The sequence below is a fragment of the Dermacentor albipictus genome, chromosome 8 (genome assembly GCF_038994185.2).
Source record: "Dermacentor albipictus isolate Rhodes 1998 colony chromosome 8, USDA_Dalb.pri_finalv2, whole genome shotgun sequence".
NCBI classification, from domain to species: domain Eukaryota; kingdom Metazoa; phylum Arthropoda; class Arachnida; order Ixodida; family Ixodidae; genus Dermacentor; species Dermacentor albipictus.
Window position 1 is genome coordinate 70,062,445 of NC_091828.1, and position 22,408 is coordinate 70,084,852.

The 22,408-nt window shown below is 45.7% G+C and overlaps 2 protein-coding genes across 2 annotated transcripts; both read left to right on the forward strand.

Moving 5' to 3' along the window:
* The first annotated feature begins 3,093 nt into the window (after positions 1–3,093).
* LOC139048469 (partner of xrn-2 protein 1-like) lies at positions 3,094–10,625 on the forward strand. The gene is made up of 2 exons (XM_070522862.1): positions 3,094–3,282; positions 10,241–10,625. The coding sequence occupies exons 1-2, from the start codon at positions 3,181–3,183 to the stop codon at positions 10,463–10,465; spliced, it is 327 nt and encodes a 108-aa protein (XP_070378963.1). The 5' UTR covers positions 3,094–3,180; the 3' UTR covers positions 10,466–10,625.
* Positions 10,626–19,035: 8,410 nt separating this feature from the next.
* Positions 19,036–20,576, forward strand: LOC139048810 (partner of xrn-2 protein 1-like). Its single transcript, XM_070523580.1, has one exon. It carries the CDS (start codon positions 19,324–19,326, stop codon positions 19,702–19,704), a length of 381 nt encoding a protein of 126 aa, XP_070379681.1. The 5' UTR covers positions 19,036–19,323; the 3' UTR covers positions 19,705–20,576.
* Positions 20,577–22,408: the final 1,832 nt, after the last annotated feature.

The window sequence follows — 22,408 nt, forward strand, 5'->3', positions numbered from 1 at the left end:
GTGATCCGTTTCCCAAGAACTCTGCATTGCGCAGTCTGTGGGGTCGAGCCACGCACTGACTGCTTTGATAAACCGGACAAGCAAGAAGGGTACGAGTGAGTAGCATTTCTGCCATGTTTTCGGCATTTGCAGCCCAACTGCAAAAGCCAACGCGTACGATTCGTACAAGTCAATGCTTGTTCCCCTACACTTGCAAGCGTAACGCCAGATCTCCTTTCATTTAGGCAAGAGAAATGGGAGCGAGATTCTCGAAAATGTAGAGAATTACCTTCGCCCGAAGTGCCTGTTATTGATGGAACCGCTAAAATGTGCCCCCTACCGTCTTCACCAACGAAGCACTAGTATAGGCAAAAAGCGGAGGAATCGGAGAATGACGTGCATAACCTCAAGAAGAAAGTCAAAGCACTGCAGCAGAACAAGCCCAGAACATTAGAACGCATTGATGCTTGTTGGAACTTGGTCGACCAGCTGAAGTAACACACATTTTATCGGGAAAGGGCTTGAAAGTTTTCCAAGCGTCCTTTTCTGCGAATATCCAGCAACCTCTGGCCCGTGTCCGTGAAAATATGAACAAGAAATATCCATCCGAACTTCACAAATTTGCGCTCACAATGCACTATTACTCGCCAAGTGCATATGATCTGAGTGCTCAGCGAAGTTAGCAGTGATCTGCCGAACCAGTGCACCTTCGTGAATGGCACAAAACTATTAATGGAGATCCTGGCTTCACATCTGGAGCGTTAGAGCTCCTAAAGAACATTGTGGAAGGCCGAGACGAACCCATGATCGCTGCGCTAATGGTAGATCGCATGTCTATTATGAAATGTGTCCACCTTGCAGGGAGTAGCGTTTTCGCTCATGTGGACTTGGGCATTGAAGTGTCGGATGTCAGCCTACCAGAAGCAACCAATGTCCATGTTTTCACAGTTGTGGTACTCAATATGAAGCTGAAGGTGCCCCTCGGGTTCTTCATCGATTCTCTTTCTGGTTCGGAAATCGGGAGGCTTACAAAAGAGAATTTGTCACAAGCAACTTCAATAGGCGTCGAAGTAAGATCACTAACCTTTGATCGAGCGGCCTCAAAATTTTTCATGGATAAATTTCGCTGTGCTGAGCTAAGTAGCCGTTCCGATGGATTCAACACCTCACTCCAGGGCTCAGAAGACTTTCCCAATATATTATTTGTGATCATAGATGAATGTCACGTGATTAAAATCTTGAAAAACCTCCTAAAATCTTCTTGGAATCCTTCAGCCATCTAATTGATATGCAAGGGTCTAATGTTAAGCGGTTCTACATTGAAACTATTAAAGCCGTGCAACAAAAGAAAGGTTTGCACCACGGAAACAAGCTGACGAAGGTTAAGCTAGTATGGACGAAGCAAAATATGAAACTTCGCCTTACCATGCAGAGCCTCGGTACATCTGTTGCAGATTCACTCGACTTCTGCAAGTTCGAATTAAAGCTTCCTCAGTTTCAAGGTGCCCATGCCACAGCGTATTTTATTTACACGTTTTATCGCCTCTTCGACATACTGAACTCGAGAAACCATCTGGCCCGATCATACAAAGCCCCCTTGCGTAAACAGAATGCAGCCTCTGAAAAGCATTTCAACAGTAATCTGAAAAGCAAATCAGGGCTGAAGGATGCAGCTGCGCGACAAGTAATAGATGGGCTCAAGAAAACTCAATTTTTAGGCATCATTATTGGCATGAAAATGTCGATGTCCTTTTTGATGAACTTTTTGCCACGGGAAAACTGAAGTACCTGCTGCCGCACAAGATGTCTAACGATTATTTGGAATGTTCTTCGGCTGTGTGAGGGGCAAAAGACGGTACAATAACAACCCTACTGCCCGCCAATTAAAAGCCGCGAACAAGTTCTTCCTCAAACACACGGAAGCAACGTCGTCCGATGCAGAAAATTTCTCCCGATATTTTGTGACTTTATTAAACATGTCGACTATCGTCAGCCTCATGGGTTCACGGTCAGGAGGCCGTCATTGCTGGAACCCTTGAATGATGCTTATGACCACACGCATCGTGTGAATCTCCCACAGAGCCTTTGAGTGGTTTCAAGTGGTATTGTGCCGTACATAGCAGGATTTGTGGCAGGCATGGTATGTGCTTCCACCACTTTTGAGGAATGCTATGCTGCACTGCACTCGAATGAGCTGCCAGACCTTATCGCTGCAAAGAACCAAGGTGGCCTTGTCGCATCATCGAATGATTGTGCTGAACTGGGGTGCTAGGTTAATGACGAAGGGGGTAAGAACAGCGCAAAGGACAGGAGGAAAGCAAAGACGATGTACACAGTGCTGACTAGTAAGTCAGCGCTCTAAACGTCTTCTCTTCCGCAGTGATCACTTCCACACTTCCGCAGTGACATCAGCCTGCTTCGGCTGATGTCAATGCGGCTAGGTTTAGAAAATTTTCTATTTTCAATTATTTTACAAAACTGGAAAACAAAACATCAAAATTTATACATTTGTTCTTTTTATGGGACAATAAATGGTGTCCCACACGTAAATTAGAAATCTCCATAATAAAATTATGCTGCCGCATCCCATCGATGTATTTTTACCTTTACAGGTCTGATCTGGCACCGTCCCCTCCGTGTCCTACCTTTCAGGAACCTGGAAACATTCACGATTTTCTGATAGCATGCCGCCAATTTAGAAATCCGAGGACGAAATTCGAAGTTTCATTCTGGAAATTTGGTAATTTTTAACTTCTCAAAATATCCTCTCCTTCGGGGTTTCTTCATTGAACTTTAGCCACAGGAACATCTGCGTGACCATTTACGGCTATTTCTGTGACGCAAGAAGGCTGCCATGTTAATTACCGAAATCAATAATTAGATAGCTCATTAAATTGCTGATTTTGTGTTCGAAATTATTGTAATACCACCTAAAAGAACAAAAACCTTGCTGCATATATATATGTACAATTTTTTTTCTGTATCTCGCAGGTAAACCTATTAATTATTATAGACGTTATACGTCCCCGCGATCTACTTTTTCGTTTAGGGTTTTCCCTCTCCCGATTCTCTTGAACCCATAACCACCGGCTTCTTGGCCGATCGCCCGTAGTGGGCAAGCGCCACAAGTGGGGAACAAGAAAGCAAGCAAGCAGGCAAGTCTCTACAGCGTCAGTGGCAGAACGAAGGATTCGGTGACAAATGCAGAAGCCCATCGACGCCTACCGCCAGCCGTGGGAGACTGACGAGAACTGGGACCTCCGGCGAGAGTTTATCATTGCCAACGACGGCAAAGTCGAAGAGGTAAGACAGATTCTTGTTTCGTTGATACGACCCCACAAATATGCTCATGATGAAAGACAGGCATACGCGGGTTGAGCTGGTTCAAGTACGAACGCTGAAGCAATAATCCGCTCCGTCGCAATGCCGCAAACCATACAGCTGTTGTCAGCCTCTGTGCCGGAGCCTGGACAGTATTTTGGCTTTCCGCTTCTGGCGTGATCAATGCGCGCCCACACATTGGCAATCCTGCCGAGAATCTGGGTGCGCACCACACCGTGATCCATACACTAGTCTGACTGGAACGTACAGTAAACGCCAAGTTAAAAATTTTGTTATCGGGCGCTCATAAACGCCGACCGCTTTCCGTCGGTCTCTGTTGTGCGCAATAGAGGAGTGGCGCAAGTAACGTGGCTGCCGGTGTTCCTTATCGCGCCAGCGCTGCAACGCGTCTGGTATCTGCCACGGCGTTGTACTTGCTGCGAAGCTGCAGTGTCATGCCATGCCGCCTCCGTGTGTGATAACAGCGTTCGGGGTGCTCGAGCACAACGCTAAACTTTTCTGTCGCTTTCTGTGCTTGGCGTCTGTGCGAAACTAACATTTTAACGCCAAAGTGTTCTTTGCCAAGCTACAGCGGAACTCTGTCTCGTGTATGTATGTCACGAAGTCATCATCAACACGCAAAAAATACCTCTTCCTTTTTTTTTGCTCTGATACATATCATTATCAATTATTATAACGTAAACGATACCTCGTGTACCACCCACACAGATCGGCAAGAGCTTCGTTGGACGGCTTTTTAACTCTATAGCATTAAGGGCCCCGTATCAAAGAAAATCCGACGTCAGCGTCCCGCGTCTCACGTCCAGCGTCGATCGTCTTGTGAGCGAAAAATCATTCCCAACCACAGAATACGAACCATGCAGGCCCTCCATGTAGTGCACAGACGTCACTGATCTAACTGAATTTCTGAAAGTAAAGTGCGTCAAAAAAATCGTAAAGTACGACTTACCACTTTTACGCACAATCTACAGACATGATAGCATCGGATTCTAATTTGAATATGCGAGAAAAGATCATCCTGTTACGCGAAAACTCAAACATAAACCCCTTTTCATCGTTTATATCATTCATATATAGAACGGCGCGCCGAGCTCTGTTTCTTGCAACACCACCATCCAGATGGCCCTCGCCTCCGCGCAATCGCAGCCCACGTAAGAGACCGCATTTCTACGAGAAAGCTCGCCTTCCTGCATAGCGTTCACTGCCAGAGTTACTCGGTAAACATTACGGTTATATAAGCTGCATGTTGCAGGGAAGCTTCAGAAGCAGTCAGAGATGTTTAAATGCTATCGCGTTCCACTCTGAAAGGTGAAGCTTTAGCGTCCTCCATATTTTTCGCCAGTAGTCTACATTTCTTTAATCTCACATCGTGTTTTGCCGGCTCCACAATGGAGGCCATAAAACTCCGTACGGCTACCAGCAAAGAAGTCTACGTAGGAACAACAAAGCGTCCGTATGATCAGGACATCAGAATGTTTGTTTTTTTTCTATGGGCGCCATTCAGGACCCGCCAGTGGCGTTGTTGATGATTTATCACTGTAGCAACAGTCACCAAACAGACGAATTTTCGCCATATACGTACTCATAGTAGCGTCGAATATACCTAGGACGCCTAATAGGCTTGAAAGTCCTGAATTGCACTGCGCAGCACCCCAGGCCCCGCGTTCTTGCTATCGCTGCCATTGCTTCCCTCTTCGACCGACACTGCACTCAATAAGCGACTGCACATTTATAGGCTTGTATTTGTGAATGTGCAACGACGCCGTCTCTGCTTTTTAGAATACACTTTTTACTTTCGTGTTGTGACCGATTCGTCTGAAAGAAGGATGAACCAATTTATTTGTGAGGCGTTGCTCTGCGCTGCGAAAGCGCTCTTGTAGGCTGCCTATATTTCGGACAGTAAGCTGTTATCTCGTACAGTTCGTTAGAAGTGGGGCTTCGACGGAAACTCAGTTTTCGCATTCGTATTTTCTTCAATGCGTGCTTTGCGGACCAGACAGTAGTCCACAGACCCTCGATGGAAAGGCACACCGTGGGCTTTTCCATGGAGCGGTCGTATACTGCAGATCGCCGGCGGAACGTTACAGATTTAGTATTATTCCGAAAATGTCTTCTACCAGCTCTTAGAAAATTTACACAAATACAATTTTTTTTTGCTTTATTGTAATGCGCGTAAGCGCTATCGGCGCCGCCGTCGTGCTGTCATCGTATCGACAGCGCATGCGTGGCCCGCGTGTTGGCGGGAGTTTCCATAAATGCTGGAGAAGCCCGCAGTGCGTCTGGCTGCACAAACAGCGACGCCGATTAGACAGACCATCCCGCTCCACTCTGGCGGCCCGCCAACGGAGCCTGGCGGTGTTTTGCCTTGCGCTGCTGGCATATATTAGCTTTCCTGTATATCAAATGTGTACAAGCATTGGTCCGAGCAGAACACACAACAAAAGTTAAGATAACTGTTTCACTTGGCAGAGACAAACACCGACGCTCTTTCTTCGGTGCACCGTCGCTCGAGTTGTGAAGCCCGCAACTGGAGGGTCATAATTAGCTAACCATCACGCCAATGTCGGGATACGCATAATAGCTGCCCGGGTGTTTCTTCAGCCCAGCAGCAGTTGCCTCGCGTGCTAGGTCACGCCCACATGTCACCCCGTGCATTAAGAAGAAACTTAATTTAGTGGCCCGTACCAATTTTTTTATTCATTTACACGTGAATACGGAAACGCTGTCATTACATAGCCAATGAACAGAGTTGAATGAAATGTATTGCTGTTAAGACAGAAACCTAATGTACACAGAACCAAAGAAGCAGGTCTCAAACATTTTATAACAGTTGCCAAAACTTGGTGAGAAAAACATTTTATGTTTAGATGCTTAGAACATCTGTATTTAATGCGACGCAATTTCAATATATGCGTTTACAGCTTGCGTGAGCGTGATACCTTGAGGCACAAGGAGACATACCTTCAGCCTTGAGGCTGAAAGTATACAAGGGCATCAATAACGTGCAATTCGCATAACCTTCCGATAATGAGACGATCACCACATATGCGTGCAAGGCCTCATTTACACAGTCATCACCCATCCTGACATTTCTACGGCATGTCATCACTTTCCACGTCTGTGTCGGTAATTAAGAGTGCGCAGCCTAGAGGACGTGCAGTTAAAATATAAAATGATAGGTTTGTGCAATGTTCTTACTAATCATAGGGGCTGGTGATAAGTAAACCACCGTATGCTCTGCTTTCATGGTAATTAAAGGACCGTCTGGAGCCTTTCGCTACGGCTCCTTTCATAACCAAGGTGTAGCTTCTAAACGCAAAACCTCAGGGGGTATACAGTTGAGCCTCATATCTATACTCGGAGATACCAGATGAGTTTATCCCCTTCGGGCGCCAATTAATTATGCCCAATGAAAATGTATTCTCACGATATTTTCTGTATAAATTATGGGGTTTTACATTCCAACGCCACAAGAACATGAGGTACGCCATAATGGGGGACTCAGAATTAATTTGACCACCTGGGTTCTTTAACGTGCACTTGAGTCCAAGCAGAAGAGGGATTTCTTTTTTTTTTTTTTGCATTTAGCCCCCATAAAAATGCGGCTGCCGCGGCCTTGATCGAGCCCCCGACCTCGAGCTCAACAGCGCAACACTATAGCTACTGGGATACCCCAGCGGGTCACCATTTCTTGCATCTTCAGAATCGCGTCAAGTACACAGCAGCGGAGTGGATTTAGAATTTTCTATTCTTCTGGGTTTTTTTTTTCTCAAGTTTACCCAACCTGGTTCTCATGTGAGAATTCTCAAAAGGAATGTAAGACGCTATATGTAATTAAGAGATGAACAACCAGGCGTCCAACTCGTTCAACTAAAACATTTTCAGCCTAATATTCAAACTTGCCGCACATGTTCACTGGAACGCAATTTCTAAAATCATTTTTCGAGGTCACTGATTTCCGCAAGGCACCTTGCAAGTTACATTAGTCTGCTTTCTCTTTCAATTTTTCGTTTTATAGGTGCAGAGATTATAACCCTGCTGCTTTGTAAGTGCGAATACTCAATTATGTTTGCTTTTTATTTGTGATTTATGTATATCTGATGCCCGCATCTTGCAATATATTTTTTATAATATTCCCCGCTGTTTAAGCCAATCTGGTCGGCAGTGTTGTGAAATAAGCTAATTAATTATTTAATTAATTAATAATTAGGGAAGTAGTTTCAAGATGTGTGCGACAGGTCTGAAATATTCTTCTCTTCAACACTGCCTTTCCTTCTCGCGCACTGTTGTGCACACAGTGACTGAGTGGGTTATGTAAATGATAAAAGGACACCGCTTGACGAGCAATTACAGTTATGCAATAAACTTTCGGAGCTATGACAATGCAACTGTGATTGTTTATTGTAGTAAGCTTTGCCCAAACTCAGTAATGAGTACAAAGAAAAAACTTTCCCGAATAACTTTGCACCTAATGTACATATATGGCAACGGCTGTGTAACGTCATGTTTGCGTTGGCTCTTGCATACCTGTCAACCTGTGAAGATTATAATTCGTAAAAATCTTGTGGACAGAACACAGAATAAATGGAGGGGAATAGTACATATATTATTTTATGCTTGCCCTCAGTGCACACCTTTTCTGGGTTACGTACGCACTATAATAATGAATATTTTCCTTTTAAACGCTGCCCACAAGCAGCAGCATCTTGGAACATCAAGGCTACACATCTATTTAGGTCTCGGCGACTTTCTTTGTTGCCGATGTCGCCTCCATAACTGCTCCGAATAAGCTTGCTCGACACTGGTATCCCTCAACTAGTAACATGCTATGAGTAAGTTTTTCAATCTTGCTGTGACTTTGGTACTAGCACTCTGTCATGCTCCCTCTTTTTTGCTGTACTTTTTTTCGTACTACAAACTATGTCGCAGCAAAAGAAACAGCACCAACTAGCCCTGGTCTGAATAAATTTACTCTACGCCGGTGCTCATCTGGTGTCCATTCAAAATAGGAAGATTTCAAAGGACAAAGTAGGAGTCTATTTTTGTAAAACACAGCAACATGTAACGTAAAACCTAAAAACATAGAAACATGTAAAAGTGTAGAACAAGCCCGACTTCGTAAACGTTACGAAAAATTCAGGAGAGTCGGCAGGTATGTTATCGGTCGTCAGTTACGATAATTTGCTGCATACTTTCAGCCTATCATGTCGATATCGTCGTAACTTAAGGTAAATATTCAAGCTGAAACCACAGGGATCCCATTGGAGTCGTGAGCATAAAAACATGCAGCTCCAATGCACATGTTGGAATCTACGGGAAGCGAATTAAGCTTTGGTGAAGCGCTAATTTCAATTCACTAATGATGACGCGTCGAATCTTGCTGGCTTTCATCCTGTTCAACGTGTAATCCAAAATAACGTTAGCGTATATACATCACAAAGGCCACCATTTTATCCTTCGTGCATTCTTTATGCTAACGGACTATACCGCTCACTAGCTACGCGGAAATACAAACTATAAATCAGGCGGATGGACAGCGTGAGACGTCTTCGAAGCGATGTCACCAGAACGACGGTGACCTATTCAGCTTGTCGAGGGAAGAATGCTGATGACAGCTGCGTGTGCGGCACGCATCAAGAAGCATTTTTTGACTCTGTGCCCTTTGTGTCACATTTGCACATAGCCATTCTGGGGGACTGGTCAAGAATGGGCACACACGCAGTGGCATGCACGAAATAGTTATGTAAAAAAAGTAAATCAAAGAATCCGGTAAATGTAATCCGCTATTCCTGATAGGTAACATCGTTTGTTCAGGTTTTATGTAGCATTTCTTTTGTTTGTTACTCAGAACAGAGGTGCACTTACTTGCACTACTTTGTCGGTCTACATACAAGGGTTGCATAAGCGCGTTCCCTGGGGAAGCCGCTTTGGCGTAAATCAATTCTCATCATTAGGCAGTTTTAGTGTTGGGGACGCAAGCGGCTTGCGTACGCAAGAACTAGGGGCGACGTTACTGCGCATGCGCAGACCGCTACGTCTACTTGCGTCCTTGGGTGGTTGGAGCGGCCGAAAACATCGCTGCCCCTAAGAGGTCACGTTACCCACGTGACTCTTGCGGTGTAGGAGAACTTGCGAGCAGCTAGCGGGTAGATAATGTAATAAATCTTTCGCCAAGTGTCGACAGACGTCGTTTTTATATACATTGGAGAGGTTTAGCATGTCCGGTATGCGGATAAACGCAGTTGGGGCGTTAGGGCGGAGCTATAAAGGGGAGCGTCTTGCAGGGTGCATCCACCTGGCGGCGTAGAGCTAAAACTGACAAAATCAGCTAATATTGCTGTAACCAAGTCTATTCTACTTCGCTGCTGGTGTAAGTTATCGGCACTGGCTTAACTGTGTTGCTGCCAAAAATTTATACCCGCAGCAAAGTAAAATACACTTGGTTACTGCAATATGAGCTCTTTTTGTCTGTTTGAGCTTTGCGCCACCAGGTGGCAGCACTATGCAGGCCGCTCTAGTTCATGGCTCCGCCCCAACGCCCCAGCCTACGTTTACCCGATTCCCGGACGCTGTAAACCTCTCTATTAACTGCTTCTAATAAAAAGAGTTTAATGTACTTTACTTCATATGCTTCATATCATATTTTATAACATGATAACGCAGCAACGACCAGACGTTGGTGGTGCTTCGAGCGCATGCGACCTCATTGCGGTTTGCGTTTGGGGCCGCTAACCTATAACACGTTTCTGCTTGCGTACGCAAACGCAAACGCACCCAGGCGCTTGGGGCCCCAACGCCTTGCGTCCCCAATACTAAAACTCTCTATTATCTCTTCGCCCAGACAACACGCTCCACAATGCGTTGGCATGGTGGTGAGACACGGTCACATCGAACAAGTGGTGCCCCCTTTTCCTCGCAGGTCTTGCTGCTGAGCCTATCGCAGGCGTTCATCAACATGAAGACCCTGCGCTGCACCTACCCAGCCGACGTGTGCTCCGAGGTCGCCGAGCTGTCCAAAAACGTCGATAGGCTTCCCGAGCTGCTCGCCAAGCGGCGCCAGAATAGGAGCATCTTGTTCGGGAACGAACCGAAGCTCGGCGCTATCACCAAGAAGGCGCGGTATCCACCGCTCGAGCTGCGGTGAACGCACAACTCAGACGGACGCTGCTTGACTACAGCTGCCAACAGCGTCGGATTTAAATTGATGCCTCGTTCAAATCAGTGACATGCAGAAATCTGGGACTTGAAAAGTGCCGGGACTTCTGATAACACATTTTAAACGACACAAATAAACCACATTTTGCAGCGAAGCTGTTAGCCCCTCGGTGGTCGCCATTTTTCGTGTCCGCGTCCGTTAGCGAAGAATGTGGGCCGATCTTGGTGGCAGTGCAGGCCACGAGCAGTGGACTCGTACCCCCGTAAGGCAGAGGCTTCAAGCACTCAGCAAAGTGAAGCGAAAACTGCATGCATACTTTGGAATCACGCATACAACATACAGAACGGCATACGTTTCAACAAATAACAAGCACAAAGCAAGCATGCGAACCACATAATTGATGATAATGCACTCCTGATAACAATGGGAAACACTTGGCGCTCCCCGCATACATTAATAATAATAATATTTGGGGTTTTACGTGCCAAAACCACTTTCTGATTATGAGGCACGCCGTAGTGGAGGACTCCGGAAATTTTGACCACCTGGGGTTCTTTAACGTGCACCTAAATCTAAGCACACGGGTGTTTTCGCATTTCGCCCCCATCGAAATGCGGCCGCCATGGCCGGGATTCGATCCCGCGACCTCGTGCTCAGCAGCCCAACACCATAGCCACTGAGCAACCACGGCGGGTTCCGCATACATTTCCCGGTAACGATTACTGTTGCGCAAGCTGCCGTGGCGACGGCAGCTTGCGACGTGGAGAGTGGCATTCCTAGCCTTTCGTATATCAAAGAACCAGCCTAGCAACTGATTTAAATGTTGTTTCATTGTCGTCGGCGTGTTACCGAAATTACCATTACTCCCATTACGACCATTACTCAAAATTACCATTACTACCATTAGTCTAAAGCAATAAAGCATTGCATACCCTCCTCAACAGTTATAGTGGTAGTTTTCAACAGTTTCGCTGGACATCCACTTTCTCAGGGCCAGGATGCAGAGTTAATTTTTCCGTTAAAAAATCTCCAATATCACCAAGCTAAAAAATACCGCCGTGATGGCTATAGGGTCCGGCAACGTTTTGTGTTAGAATCGAAAATTTCTCGGCAGAAAGAAATGATACGGGAGATTTTTATGGGTGATATGGCGAGCGTGACACGCCCACATCCGTCTATAATGAGCGCAAGTACTCGTTCGTAATGGTTGATGCAACTAATGAACAGAAAACTATGGAATAAAGGCGGGAAAAAAGGAAACGAGGACAAGAACATGAATTGTGACTGAAAAAATGAGAAAGAAGCGAAAAACAAAGAAATAAAAGCGGTAAAAACGTAACTGCAGAGGCACTTAGTCGAAAGCAGCTATGTGCTTATTTTGGACGACGTCTAGAAATACGAAGAACAACCAATAGAAGCATCGAAGGCATATCGACGAAATAATAGCATATATAACCCTCAGAGCGAGCCAACAAGCGTATTAAATGCCAATGAAGGGAGATATCCGCGTAAGGAGCAAGAAAAGTGCAACACTGAATAATAGGTTTTGACTGGTAATTTACTCGGCGAAAATAGCGTTTTTGTTCATTTGTGGGAAATTAATTGATTCGCAGCTGAGAAAATTGTAACAAGGTTGTTTTTTTTTTTTATATAGCGGCGAACAATTAACTTGACCTCAGTAGAAGCCGCCAAATTCATGACGTTCCTATGACGCGCAAAATTTATGACGCGCTGGTGCGAAAATTTGAGGAAGACGTCGCCACCTGTCAATCGTTCCTGCGTCTTATCCGGCGTACCAAGAATTAACACTCTATAAGAGGAGGAGGAGGAGGAGAAACATTTATTTAAAAAAAATGAAAGGACAAGCAGGTGTCTTTCTGCTTGTGCGGGAGGCGCCCTTAGTCCAGGGCTCCTGCGGCTCTTGCTGTCTCCCGGGCCCGCCGCACCAGTTGCTGCTGGTTACGAGGGTCCGAACTAGTCAGCACGGCCTCCCACTGCTCGGGTGTGGGGTTGGGTATTTGCGGGGCCGCCTTCACGTTGGGGCACGCCCATGTGGTGTGATATAGGGAGGCGTAATCATTACAAAAAGGACATTTGTATGAATATAGTGTAGGGTGGATTGCGTGTAGTCTGCTTAAATGTGGGTATGTATTGGTTTGTAGTTGTCTCCATGTTACGGCGTCTTCACGTGAGAGGGTCTTGTGTGGAGGTGGGTATTGTCGTCTGTTCAATCTGTGGTGTTGTAGTATGGCGTTGTATTGTAAAGGTACGGGCTCCATGGATGCGTCCGTATCCCTCTCTTGTGGCGCCCGGGTGGCATGAGCTCGGGCTACAGCGTGCGCACGCTGATTTCCACGGAGGGACTCGTGTCCTGGAGTCCACACTATTTCAACGTCCGGGAATGCGGAGGCCTGTTTGAGGAGTCGGTGGGCGATTGAAGATATTCGACCTCTCGCATAGCTACGGCAAGCTGCCTGGGAGTCGGTAACAATTGTGATGTACTCATTGGTGCGACCAGATTCCTGTTGCAGAAGTGACGCTTACTAATGTAGCTCAACTTCGTGACCTGATAGTCTCTTTTTCGCAAGCTAAAAGCCCGCCACCGAGAGTCGACACAACTTACATCTGTTATCATTGTAAAAATGGAACTGAACGCACCGTTCATTTGCATGGAGGCAGTCGTACTTAGTTAAGTGCGCTTTCTATGACGTCTTGAAATGCGATAAAGCAGTTCCATTAGGCGCAAAGACGTAAGTTCTTTCGTTTTACTTTACTTTCGCGAATTGATTCACCTGCTGCCAGTAGGCACAAGATAATTTTGTTCTTGTATCCGTGATTTCAGGCCACAGTATAACAGCATTCCGATTTCACCGAGGCAACAGAATGATCGGTTCGGAAAAGTAAACTGAATCACCCCTAGTGACTGATCAAGCCTTCGCCTTCTACGCGGTCACTTGTACGTGACTTGACGTGAAAACGCGATAAGCCAAGCCACTCGCTTGCTTCCGGAATAATCCACTCACGTGCCACTGACTTCACGTTCTCTTTCCTTTGCTGCATTTCTATTAGAACCTGAGCACGTACAGTCGACACCCTAACAGCACGAGACGTCGTCCAGTTTCAGGGGGGTTTTACCTTTCAGTGCGAGTATTGCTAAATTATTGCTAGAAAGCTATCAGATATGCGCTAACCACTCACTCATTTCTTCGTACGTCGAGTATTAAATTTCGAAAAACTTTACAAAGCAAAAACTCCATCGAGTGTGCGCAAATTAGTGCGGCTCTATTCTTTCGCCAGTCCATAGTTATCGGCTGCACAACTTTATTGTACAGCCTCTTAAAACGGCGCCCCTTGCAAGTATAACGGCGATCGTACCTAAAGCAACATTACGCTTCGTACGAACGATTTTTCAGTAACCAACAAGAAAACGGTGAGAGGAAGATTTTAATGGAAGCTGGAAATATCAGCATTACTACTACCAGCGCTTGATACCCGAGCAACTATCAAAGTTTGCAAGAACATTATACACACGAAAGGATTTGCATAATAGCCCGGTCGGTTTGGGTGCATGGAAGGAAATGTGGCACAGCCGCGTCAAGGTCATCCGACGCGTAATGTAGGGCGCGCATGGGACAAAATTTGCGTAGGAAGCGCTAGTTTTGTTTGCGCAAAAAAGTTCTACACTATTTCGGGACTCTGCAATATTTGCCAGCAAGCATGCGCAACTGTTAGTGTTACCATCTTTGCCGAGAAAAAAAGCCGGTACCTAAAGGGGGGCTGGGGGGAGGAACAACATAAAGTTGTGGTGGTCACCTCGTAGGCTCTGGACTTGTCGCGGAATTAGGTACTGCGCTGCATCAAAGTTAAATAAATTTCGAGAAAGCAAAAACAAGAATTTAAGTCTGGCTATGCGACGGCGTTCCAAGAGGGGGGGGGGGGGGGGGGTAAATCTAGTTCTTTTAACATCTCCGTCACAGAATCAGTAAGGAAGTACCTTGAAAGAATAAATCTAGCCGCCCTTCTTTGCACTAGCTCAATTTTATGAATTAATCCTTTTTGGTAGGGGTCCCATATAATGCTCGCATATTCCAGTGTAGGCCTTACTACTGTTAAATACGCTGTTAGCTTTACGGTGGCTGGAGCGAGTTTTAATTTGCGACGTAAGAACCATAACTTTTTTTCAGCGGTAGAGCAGTGATATGTTGAGTCCAGTTGAGGTCTTCAGATATTGTTACTCCTAAATATTTACATTTGCTAACGGTAGTTTGCACAGTGGAACTTAGTTGATAATCAAAATTTAGGACGTGCTTAACCTTGTTTGTAACACGTAAAACAACAGTTTTTTTTTATTTACTTGCATTTTCCATCTTTCACACCACTCTTCAACAGACGCCAGTGCCTCGCTGAGCATTTTTTTATCTTTGTGGTTACATATCTCTCGATAAATTAAACAGTCGTCGGCAAACAGTCACACAGTTACGTTTTCATTAATATCTGAACAAATATCATTAATATAAGCGAGAAATAATATCGGTCCAAGGACAGACCCTTGAGGAACGCCTGAAGTGACAGATAAACGATCGGACTGGTAGCCGTTTACGTCCACGTACTGCGTCCTACCTGATAAATATGACCTGACCCATTCCACTATATTGCTATTTATTCCAAGCTGTTTCAATTTGATAATTAATTCATTATGAGGGACCCTATCAAAAGCTTTTGAGAAATCAAGGCATATTGCATCAACCTGTTTTCCGTTATCTATTGCTTTTGAAAAGCCGTGGATGGTTTCAACCAGCTGTGTGATAGTTGACAGTTTTTGCCGGAAGCCATGTTGGTTCGAATGTAGTGCTTTCTTATCTTCTAGGTACTTATATATTGCTTTCGATATTATATGTTCGAGGAGTTTGCAGCAGACGCAGGTTAAAGAAATTGGCCGAAAATTTTCAATTTTCTGCTTGTCACCGGTTTTGTGTATCGGGATAACTTTCGCAACAAGCCAGTCGTCTGGGACCTGTTTTTGTTGCAAGGATGCATTGAGGTCTGATATGCCAGCTTCAACTGCTACCTGATAACTTTCAAACCGTCCATCAAGAAATACTAAGTCCAATATGGACTGTATTGTTCTAGAAATCATTCTAGAAACAAAAAAGAAAAACACTGAGGCACGGCAGCAGTGTTTCTATCTTTCTGATCAATTTCCCTTTAAAATTATATCGGCAATGTCGTCAGGTGACTTTGGTGCTGAACGCGGCTTCACAGTATACCTGCAATGTTTGCGATGCACACAGATGGTCACGCGGCGGAGTGGCCAGTGGGAAAATATGCCGCAAGGATTATCCGCAAAGCGTGTTCGTATGGCTCCGTTCTTGCGGGCACGTGTCTGCTCTGTAGACAGCTTATATTTACGCCATGAAAATAAAAACATTTAAAAGCAACAGGATGTGTCGCGTACCTCAGTGCACCAATCGAGCGGAGAAGGATGGAGTAAGTCTTCGTTCCTTTCCTATATACGGGCGCGTGTCGAAAAATTCGTGGGTGGTGAAGCTCCCGATCGGCAACCACATGACGGCGCCAATGGATGTTTGGGGCCCAAGACTGCTTCTGGAGCGGCATCGGTAAGCAAAATGCTAGTTGTCGAGATCGATCATGAAAGCATAAGCATCAAGCTTTTTATGAAGTTATGTCTGTAGCTTACGTGAACGGGACGTTCAAGGCGGCACGAAAAGACAAGAAATTTAGTGAGTCCGCGCCTATGCTCTACGACGTTATAAGCTAGGCTGTCGGAACTGCATCGTAACAGTTGGTTATTTATATACCAGTAGGGCAGCTGTGTCTGGTTTCCGAGTACCAACGGAAAATGAAGGGCGCGTTAATTTTGAGAGGCGATCGATATTTTTAACAGGCCATATTCGATGCTGCCTACGTTCACGGGACTGTTTTCGAAGTACCCTTTCGGTCTTACTTTATCGCGCGGTAGTTTGTGAGGGTTTTTAACGTTGTAATCTATTGCACTGGAAGAGCTATGCAGTACGACTGCTTGTTAGAGCAAAATAAGCAACTAATCCATTTTTTATCCCGACCACGACGGCCGCATTTCGATGGTGGCGAAATGCGAAACCACCCGTGGGGTACCGTGCAACAGGCAAGCCCGCCATGTTGGATATGCATGATATACTTACGCGGGCCGTGAAATGTTATCTTCAAGAATGCCATTTTATGTACTTACGCGGGGTGCGCAAGGCGTGCGGAGAGTGCGACTGCAAAATGCAACAAAAAGCTCATGCATACTGATACGACTGCCTTCGTCAAAAATAAGCTCGAATTCCTATGAGGATTGTCAGAACACGCGACGTCTGTACAAACAGCCCTGAATATGGGAACAGCTTCAGCGCTGCATGCCTTGACGGACGCCGCGACAAATGAGGTAGCCGGCCTTCAGAAATTCCTTGTCTTAGGCACGGGCTTCTTTTCCTGTTCTTTTACAGATTTGAAGGTGATCCATTATGTCTGCTAATGACATGTGCTCTTCGGATAAGAAATCACCGCCCAGCCACTCAGTACCAGCGAAGATGGTTAACCATGCAGCGAAGCTGAAACGTGCGGCCACGGTGTTTATCACTAGGTTAATCCCGACGGTTCATTAAAGACGGCTTGGTAGGCTGCCAGATCCTCGGTACGCAGCTGCTGCTTGGACTCGGCCGCACGCCCCTGTTCTTGTGCCCGCGGGCTGCAGCATCCGCACGGCGTAGACGAGCTCGTTCGCGGTTCAGCTCGCGGCGTTGCTGATCGAAAGCTGTGCTATGGTGGCTAAAATAGCTGTGCTCCTCAGGAGTACGCATGACGCGTGGCCTAGCCATATGAGAGCCGCAGAGAAAGTGCTGCGCGCGCCCTCGGCTGCTATGGAGAGCAGCGACGTCACTACTAGCGCAGCCATTCGCGCGCCACTCTTTCTCTTTTTTTTTTCGCGCATGCGCTTTGGGTTGGGACAGAGGGGTTTTCGGCGTACAGGCGACGGACGGAGGTATCGGCTAGCCATATCCAGGTTTCCCTATATACCTTTTCCGCATCCGATGAGAATAAAGTCGGCGTGCAATGGATGCACAGTCGGCGATCCTGACAATCTCAAGAGACCGCAAACCGATTGGTTTTGCAAACGTTTGTCCCTAGGCTAGCCTAGAGACAAATGCACACAAAGCGAGCAGAGAGATTTCGCCGCTGTAGTACCTAGGCAAGGTCAGATATTTGAGGAGCAAAAGCCCCCAGATTTTCTCTCTGGCACCCGCTTGTACTTGCACCTGCACACAAACGTCGGGCGATTCCTCAAATGAGAGTCTGGTGATAATCTCTGTACCGGTAGTACACTGTAGTACCGGCCATCGTGGATCACCTCGCGCGCCACCTACAGTCCGTGCACACTGCGAATATGTCGAGCGTTGTGCGATACAAGATACCCATTTCAGCGTCATTGCAACAAATTATACCTTCAAATACTGATAACTACTGGGGTTAAGTTTCGAAGTTTGCTAGCTATAGATAGTAATAACGAAGTTGCATAAAACATTCTCTATACACATATTTCACTGGAGCGCATTACCTACTATTACGCATGAACAATATAACTTTGTCCTTCTGGAATATAGCGTTATAAAGCCATTCTGGAAAAATCAGATGACCACCCGTTTGTCTTAAGGATCTTGGAAATTAACAGTGTAAAGGCCTCTAAAATGAATTTAGAATGAACTGAACGGACAAACAATCGTACTTGTAGATTTTATAGACAAGCAAAAAATTTAAGTATATGCTTAGAATGGTTTTGCGTCGTTAATTAGCCGCGCGGTAATGAAGCAGAAAATATATTTCTGTAATTTTTTGTTTAACCTGCTACCCTCGTGTCAACACGGCCGAGCAGCCTCGACAGAACAAATCTACGTCCTTGAGCTAAGGTAACACCTGTTGCGAGCCAAGCCTTCGACACGTATTGCACGGAGCACGCCGTGCGCTTGCATGGTCGGCATCTCTGCTGACTTGCTCATTAGCGACGACTGATCTCAGCGGCGTAATCTTGGTCAGAGGCACCATAGAATTCAGGGTTACCGGCTCAGAGGGCCACACAGCCGACGGCTTGGTAACCGGAATCATGCTACACTCTTAAAACGGTTGCACCCTTTCGGGTGTATATTTGTCCCACAACAATAATCGTCATCTGCCCTGCTTGCGTTTCCTTTCTTGAAACTCGGCGCTCGCTACTTTCCTGTCGAGAATGCTGCGTCACACTGATAACGCGCATGCCGTTCGTGACTGGGAAGTACCGGGCTCGCAACGTTAAAGAAAGGAAACGCGGGCAAGATAAATGACGATTATTGTTGTGGGACAAGATACGCCCCAAGGGGTGTAAATTTTTCTAAGAGTGTAATTGGTTTCAGCACAGGACGCGATACAAGAACGGGCAGGGGCTTCGTAACCAGAACCTGCAGCGGTTTCGGTTTCAAGGGAACTAGCGGCTTCGGCTGTCGCACCATCAACGGCTTCGGCTCTAGCTTCGGCAGCGGCTTCGGCATTGTTGCCAGCAGCGCTGCTATTGGCTTTGGACACAGATACTTGCGGCGCTTGCCGGACGATTGCTGTTCTTGATCAGAGCGTTGTGCCGACATTGTTGAATCGCAGGCTCGTTTCCTACGCGAGAACACGCAGCTGCGGCTTCATTTTGCGTTTCTGCTTTAGTCCGCTTAATGCGCAGTCACGTAACGTACGACTGAACCGTCGCGGCGTCGCTTGCCTCGTCTCTCAACTCGGTCGGCAGTAGTTGCCTCTGGTGTTATTGTCCACCTAGATCGTCGTCGAAGATGCAGCGGCCCATCGACGAGTACCGTCAGCCGTGGGAGAGCAAGGAGCACTGGGAGTTGCGGCGCGAGTTCATCATGGCCAACGAGGGCCGGTTCAGCGAGAACCGGGTGCTGTGCCTGGCGCAGGCGTTCGCCAACGTGGAGCTGCTGGGGTGCGCCTACCCGGCCCCGGTCATGGCACAGGTGAACGAGCTGGCCAAGAACGTCACCTCCCTGTCGGTGGTGCAGGAGAAGCGGCGCGAAAACAGCCGCGTTCTCTTCGTCAAGGGCGAAGACGACGACGCGAAGAGGAGGAAGGCGGCTTCGTTGGGCACTTACACCCGCGCGCCACGATACGAGGACCAGTCCCGTATGCGTGCCGCGGCATTCTTTCAGCGTTAGGAAAGTGCAAGGACGCCGACGAGAAGGCGACCCCGTTGTTGTACCGAGCTGGTGACTCGATTTAGGTTGCGACTTGCTCAGTTGCGCGCACGAATGTCTGCAAGAAGTGCCAGCTTAAAAATAACTTGTAGCAGTGTTTGCACGACAGACCGTGGTGCCAAAGCTCACTGAACTGACGAATCGCGTGTTTTTTGGCGGGAGAACGCACATTCCTGTTATGACTGCGTGACCATGAAATTCACATCATGCTGCCCATGTCTTTTGGTACGAGTGTGATCATTGTTTGTACTTGGCGGACCACATACATAGTGCACACATCAGGTGCTGATCAGCGTGTTTTTACCCCTAATTATATCTACATGACCATTCTGTCACCCCGTTGCCCACTTTCAGCATTTCCCGTTAAAAAAAAGAAAGCACCATCACAGTCAACTTGGAAATTTTCTGCTCCGAAATTTACTCACCCTCTCTGCACCTCGCATAGTCGCGCATTATATCTTCAATATGCCTGCACTGGCTGAACTAGTTTAGCGAATGCAGCTTTCCCACTTTCAATTCGATTACTTGCTCGCAATTGACTGCACAGTTGCCCCTTAAGTTGGCTAAGACAGCACTAAACATCAAATAATGGTTGTTGTGATGCCAATAAATATAAAAAATGCATAAAATTTCAATGCATTTTTATTTCTAGCCCACTGTCTAATCAGTTTTGCAGAAGCTGCTATGCCTTATTCAGTTCAAAATTACATCGCACATTTTTATGTTGTGAAATCGGGAGTACTAGGAGGGGGAAAAATGATTGAAATCTTGTTCTGCTGTCCAGTAAAGCCGTGCATGCCACAGTATGCTGGCGTGCACGATACTTGATGCAACTGGTGTCGTCTTTCGAGGCCTCAAGCCGCTACCTACAATCTACAAGTGCACAGCCTTTGATGTTTGCAACACCGATGGTGACGTTGTATATGTAAACACAAATACAATTGCCAAGTTGGGAGCGTCCACAGTAGCAGACCAGGGTCAACATGACAACAGATCAGAGGACGATGAATGCACAGAGAAAGGTGAAAGTTTAGGTAGGAGAAAAAGCAGCAGCAGCAAGCACAACGAAGGGACAGGTTGCGCCTGGTTGCTTGCATTTATGCAACATTGTGAAAACACTAAACCTTTACTTACCACAGTAAAATTCCGAACTTGGTGAGTTGAGCCAATAAAACAGGAAACCAAACAGCGCAAATTACAATGGCCAATGTTTAACCATTTAGTGAGCTCGAATGATGGATACAAAGAGATAAGACAAGTGCAAATGCCAATTTCCAACATGAAAGTTGGTGCTTATGCCTGTCTTATCAGTTCTGTCGTGAATCCTGCTGCACAAATATATATATATATATATGTGTGTGTTTGTGTGTGTGTGTGTGTGTGTGTGTGTGTGTGTGTGTTTGTGTGATAGAATGCCAGCTAGCTCGGATCTCAAGTTGCCAAAGACAATGTTTGTTTTGTCTTTTTTGATTGCCTCTTGTAGTTTGCTCTGTTAAGTTGTACTGACGCTAGTATCATCCACTCAAAAAAATATGCACTTCAAGGAACACTCAAGAGATAATTTCAGATGTATTGGTAAATCACCTTTCTACAATACCAAAGAAGTTACTCTCACCACAGGAAGACTTTTCGTAAGCAAGAAAAGATGCAAAAAAATGAAGTATTGCTGGCAATGTCACCTGGTTGTCCCCGCACCAACATGCTATGATGCTTGCTTTAACGGCATCTGCGCAGGTAGATAATTGTTCATCTGAAAAGACGGACTACATTGTATTGTACAGGGGCTAGAAACAGAACTTGCCATGTTTCAAGGACTTTCAATGAGCTACATGGGCCGACCGACCCTGAAGAAAATACTCTTGAATACGTAACATTGCTCGAACATATTGGTGCTGGAGTTTTGATGCAAAATATCGATGATGAAACTTTTATGCTGCAAAATTAACTTGGCAGAATACTTTTAACACTTGTAAACTGATTAAATGCTTCTCTTCAGTATTTCTTAAACCCCATAACACCTAACATACCATTTTTGATATGCTGAATTTGATACCTCGATTGTATTTGATACCTCGATTGTAATTTAAGCACAGAAAATTAAGTTCGAAGGTCGTGGCAGCATTTTTTTATTTGTTGGAGGGAAGTTTTATTTCTTTATAATTTAGCACATGCCAATTACTAGTTAATTAGGGAATTTTGCTCATTAATTTTTTTTTTGTACGAATGTCCTCTGCATGGCCATAAATGAATGCAAACAAGTTATTTTAATTTTCTTTAGTGTGGAACAAAATTTTGGCTTTGTGAGCTAAAAGCCAAAGTACCACTGCATTTGTGTTCACACAAAGGATTTCAATCTTTTGCACTACTGGCAACCTGATTCATAAAATTCAGGGAATGACTACATGTACTGGATTGTCACAATAACATTGAGCGCCTGGAGACAACATATTCGCTTATTGCGGTTTGTTTGTTTCCGTTTTAAAGTGAAGCTTGTGCAAACCTGCCTTGACTTTCCTGACCCTGGATGAAGAGAAGTTTAATAGACTATTAAAAGATATCATAACAACAGAGGTCAACCGTCCGCGACAGTGACGTGGCAAGAGACATGAAAACAGTCTTCAAAAACTTACAGAAATAATCGTACTACAAAAGATCCATGTTAACA

Bases quoted from the DNA above. Each gene is read 5' to 3' on its own strand.
- LOC139048469 (XM_070522862.1), top strand. From the start codon at position 3,181: ATGCAGAAGCCCATCGACGCCTACCGCCAGCCGTGGGAGACTGACGAG. The intron at 3,283-10,240 runs GTAAGACAGATT...TTTTCCTCGCAG, and splicing joins ACGACGGCAAAGTCGAAGAG to GTCTTGCTGCTGAGCCTATC.
- LOC139048810 (XM_070523580.1), top strand. From the start codon at position 19,324: ATGCAGCGGCCCATCGACGAGTACCGTCAGCCGTGGGAGAGCAAGGAG.